Source organism: Symphalangus syndactylus, chromosome 6 (assembly GCF_028878055.3).
Source record: "Symphalangus syndactylus isolate Jambi chromosome 6, NHGRI_mSymSyn1-v2.1_pri, whole genome shotgun sequence".
In the NCBI taxonomy this organism is placed as follows: domain Eukaryota; kingdom Metazoa; phylum Chordata; class Mammalia; order Primates; family Hylobatidae; genus Symphalangus; species Symphalangus syndactylus.
This window is the reverse complement of record NC_072428.2, coordinates 40,145,480-40,150,489: the sequence shown is the minus strand read 5'-3', so window position 1 is coordinate 40,150,489 and position 5,010 is coordinate 40,145,480. Positions and strand designations below refer to the sequence as shown.

At 34.9% G+C, this 5,010-nt stretch overlaps 1 protein-coding gene across 34 annotated transcripts in view; it reads right to left on the bottom strand.

Annotated features, from left to right (window-relative positions):
• The window catches only part of SOX6 (SRY-box transcription factor 6), a 792,566-nt gene that overhangs the window by 80,957 nt on the left and 706,599 nt on the right, over positions 1 to 5,010 (bottom strand). For 25 of the 34 annotated variants that reach the window (XM_055282275.2, XM_055282287.2, XM_055282273.2 and 22 more), the window contains one exon: positions 2,134 to 2,359. In XM_055282275.2, coding sequence (XP_055138250.1) covers positions 2,134 to 2,359 — 226 coding nt within the window. The remainder of the gene's footprint in view (positions 1 to 2,133; positions 2,360 to 5,010) is intronic. The other 9 variants (XM_055282278.2, XM_055282279.2, XM_055282282.2 and 6 more) reach the window with 1 other exon arrangement.

Sequence of the window (5,010 nt, the reverse complement as noted above, 5' to 3'; positions counted from 1 at the left end):
TTTTACTGTGGGTAAAATGAATACTTTGAATAAGATTTTCCAATTTTACACAAAAAGAGGACAATTTTTTGATGATAGGTTTCATCTGCTGTGACAAATGTTAGTGTGATCCACTTGCTTGAGGGCTCGTATAAGCATTTCATAGCGTGTGTGTGTGTGTGTGTATGTGTGTGTGTATACACCTCACATAGGCAGGACAGAAGAAATGAGTGTAGAATCAATCTCATACTGGATGTCTGGTGTGTACAATGCATGTGCATATGCATTTGAGTTTGGAAAAAATTCCCAAGCTATCCGTGGAATTTTTATCTTAAGTCAGTCACTTATTGGTCTCACAGCTTTTATTTTGGAGCTTTTCTGGTAAAAAGGACATTTCTATCCAATATCATCTGGACGAGAGTGATGTTCAAACACAGGTGCTATTACTTCAGCCCATTTCTAGCTCATGATCTAAGAAATACGCTCTGCTGAGTAGAGTTCCATAAAAGCAGGGCCTGTGACTCGGTCATCTCTGTCCCTCATGATAGGACAGCAAACAAATGCTTTCCAAACAATTTCAGAGTGAATTCTAGGAGGGCTATTTCAAAGTCAACTCTATAATTTATCTTCTTGTTGGCTTTCCTCCCTCATCTCACAACTTCCAAAAATCCAGCCAAGGGGCATTCATATTCACATGCTGGAAATGATTTAATTCTATCTTCTATATGGATACCACTAACTTGGCATGAAAACTTTCAGGTCCCAAAAAAGGCATCCTTTCTCAAAATGAGAATATGCTCCTGTAGAGATCCAATATTCCAAAATTCAGTGAGGAAGATTAACATCTATCAGAAGATTCACTTAGACTCAGCACAATTTAGCAAATATTCTAACTGTGAGTTTACAAAAAGAACACTGAGTAACATGTGAGAGGACTTGGATTCTAGTCCTGCTTCTGCTAATTAACAGCTGCAGGAATGTGGGCAAGTCATTCTACCTGTAAGAACCACAATGTATGTATTTGTACAATGAGGGTAACAATATACTATCTAACTCGTAAGATTATTGTGAAACATCAAATCAGATAAAGTAGGCAAGAATGTTTTTTAAGCTGTTATGGCTATTCTTATACATTATTTTATCTATTGAAATAAGCACTTTAGACTTCAGGACTCAATAATACAAGGAAGGTAATCTGAAGAAATGCTAGGTCTTGTCCCTTTAATCTTTGAATCTGTGTCTGTTTGGAAATTAAGTCTCTTAATTTCCAAAGAGTATAACAAATTGAGGGACTTAATTTCCAAACAAAGAGTATAGTAACAACAATGTTAATGCTTATTTGGCACTGTCTTACTGACAACTGCTTTCACATTTATTGTTCCATTCCACTTATGTATGTACATGTATTGATAATCATTCATTCTAGTCTTTTTAAATTGAATGCCTTCTAGGTTCTAAACTGCACTAGGCAGTTAATATGCATTTTTCTCTTTTAATCCTCATAATAACCTATGAGCTAGTAATACTAGGAAACTGAACTTGAAAATATTAAGTAACTTTCTTGGGGTCACATAGCTAGAAAATGAAGGCTCTCTGTCCAAGCCTGCCTCATTCCAAAACCCATGTTTTTTCCTCCATACTTTTCACATAGGGCTATGAATATTCCTAGAGATACTTGGCCATATATGGGGGAGTATAAGGAGCCAGACATTAAGACATCTCTTCCTACATATCAATCATATTTAATATATGTTCTTGAAGTGCGTCGTTCATATTTGTTTTAATGCAAAAGTAATATGGGATAAGATGTAAAATTCACATACACTTTATAGAAGATAAAAATTTCAAATAAATTTTGGTCTTTTGAAAGGTTGCTTTGAAGCCAGGTCCTATGTCCCTGAAAAATTATTTCAGTGTCAAAGCACTAACCACATACAGAAGTTCCTAAGTCTATGATTTGCTGGATCTAACTCATTATCATCTAAAGAATCCATCCCAGCAGGATTTATATTATGACATTTTCCAAAAGTTCTAATAAAAGAAGATACTAAATTGGGTTATGTTTCAGTAGAAAAGATAAGAGTATTATTTTTTACTAAGGAGCACTTCGGAAACAAGTATCAGTCGTAACTAAACAGGTTGGCCATCTTTTACCTAATTCGTAAGTCTCTTCCTGGTGTTGACTTTTCCATTTACCTAAAGAGGATCCTCTTCCCAGGCTTCCTCCAATGGGGCTAGGGATGCTGCTTTTGTTTGGCAGATTGACAGGGCTGGTTTTGCTGGCTGGGAAGAGGTTCTGGGTGGGAGACGTTGGGGACTTTACAGGCTCTGCTGTCTTGGGTCGGGATGAGAGATTCAGAGGCTGTGCTGCTGCTTCATCCTACAAGAGTTTAACATAAATAATTGTTTTTACAAAAGACAGATGAAGCACATTATCACTTAGTAAGCCACAGTTATTTTACACCTCAGAGACAATGCCACATTCTCCTACAATAATAACAAAAGAAGCTAATTATCTACCTCCTTGAAGATTCATCGGAAGGAAACCTCATTAATTTCCCTGTGTTATGCTTCTATTTACATTAACTGTGTAGTTGGATCATTCTTTTTGCCAAATTAAAATCTGAATTAGCTCACATTACAGCTTAATTTCCTAATGTGTTTTCAGGGATCTAAATTAACCTAGGGCATTTACAAAGAATTATTTAAAATTTCAGCAGCTCTGTAGTGCTTTTGTGTTATTCTCTCTGAAAAGTTCTTGTAGCTATAAATAGTCTCTGCAGCTAATTTCTTAATATATATTTTAAATCAAACAATTGCAAGCACTTTAAAAATGGAAACATGGAAAGCCTTCTTCTGATGTACTAGGCCCTTGCCCAGGGAGCCACATGCCACAACACAGCTTCTATGTGGCTTTCTGGGTGTGGGCACTCTTCATGGTCTATATTCTGGTCTCTATTCATGTTTAAAATTAATTTTTGCAAAGACCAAGGATAGATTATAATTATGTTACACATACTATGCTATATGCAATTTATTGTTCATGTTTAAAGTGATGTTTCTTTATATGCTTTTCTACATATATTTACAGAATGTCTATTTTAAGATACATGTCCTTCTACACTGAGACAGTATTCAAATATCTGGCTTGTAACTGTAGTTCATCCAGGAGCTTGAAAGCTAAGCTCCTTCCTTTATTTTGTCTCATTTATCCTGCCATAAAATACTTGAAATAATACTTTCATCATCCTAGAAATTTAGTTATAATATGAGCATATTTATTTAAATGTTCAGTTTTAAGATCTGCATTATTGTGTTCTAAAATAAAATTGTCAGCAAATGTTAACTCCCATTTTGCTTTTAAGAAGGCAAAGAGAACTAGCTTTTAATGCTGTTGTTTAAAAGACCCAATAGAGTTTTGTAACAGAACATTTTCCCCCCATAGTAACCATGTGACCTTGCTGGGGCTCAATTTCTTCATTTGTGAAAAGAGGGTCTGATACTAGACAAACTTTAAGGTCTCTTCCAGTACTAATATCATTGATTAAGGGGGAACAGAAAGAGAGGCCAGAAAATACTACTTGAGAAGGAGGATTAGAAAGAGAAAATAAAAACAGCATGCACAAAGAAGCAATTATACACCAAACACGTACTAAGCATTTTCATATACTAGCTCATTTAACCATCAATAACTGTGAGCCTGGCCAGTATTATTCTAAATTTACAAATGGGAAAATGGAGGTCAGAATGACAAAATCCCCTGTCTAAGGCCATGTAAGGGGGGAAATAATTTAAATTCTAATTTATTGGACTCCAAATTTCGGGCCCCTTTTCTACTGAACTACCAGAGAAAATAAGTCTATTGTTTGATAATATAGTGATGCCACAGATTTTTGTGTGTGTGTTCATAGGAAAAGGCAATTTGTCACATATGTTGCAATGTATGTTTATGTATTTTTATACATAGGACAGGTTCTCAAGCAACATGGTTACATCCATTATGAATGTCAAAATTATCTTATGTAGTTAATTGCAATTTACTTCCCATTGCTCTTAATTCAAAGGATGTTTGAACTAGTTTGTTCCTTTACTCACGTCTAAATAATAGGGATTTATATGCTAGGTGTTTACTTAATTTTCTCCATGTTTCTTTTATTTGGGGCTCACTGAGCTTCTAAAAAATCTAAATTTAAAGTTTTGATCAAATTTGGAACATTTTCAGTAATTACTTCTTCAAATACAATTTTCTCTTTCTTCCTTTTCTTTCTGGGCCTCCAATTGCATACATTAGTCTATTCGATGTTGCCCCACAGTACTGACGAGTTTTTTTTCTATGCCTTTCATTTTGGATAGTTTTATTGTTATGTCTTCAAGTTCACTAATCTTTTCTTCTGAAATGTCTAAGCTGTTGCTAAACCCATCTAGTATATATATTTTTTTAATCTCAAACACTGTATTGTCCATCTGTAGACATTTGATTTAGGTTTTTCATGTCTTGCTTTATCATGATCATGTTTTCCTCTATCTTCTTGGACATATGGAGTTTATTACATCTTTTTCAATTTTGAAATACTCTAATTTTTTACTTAGTTTTATAATTCAATAATTGCCACTTTAACCAATAATAACACTGGGCATGGCTAGCACCTTCCAACTCCCAATTAAGTGAATCCCTTTCCACCATGGCAGAACTCTTGGTCCTCACAGCCTGCCCTGGCCTGACAACTTTGTGCTAACCAAACCTGGTAGAAGGGGAAATAACAATAGCCCTAGGCCAGAATGTCACAGACCCCCACTATTCTTACATATAAGAGGCATAAATATTTTCTCAGATTGTATATAACTTTGGTCATTTTTAAGAATGCCAAAATGACTGTTTTTGTCAGTTTTGTCCAGCTTTATAGGTGATTTTTTAGGAAAGGAGATGCTTATCTCATTTGGCTCTAGTTGGAAGTCTCTTATAATAGTTGTTTTTACTTTCTTATCTACTAATTCTATCATCTGTGTCATTTTGGGGTCTGTTTCTATTGA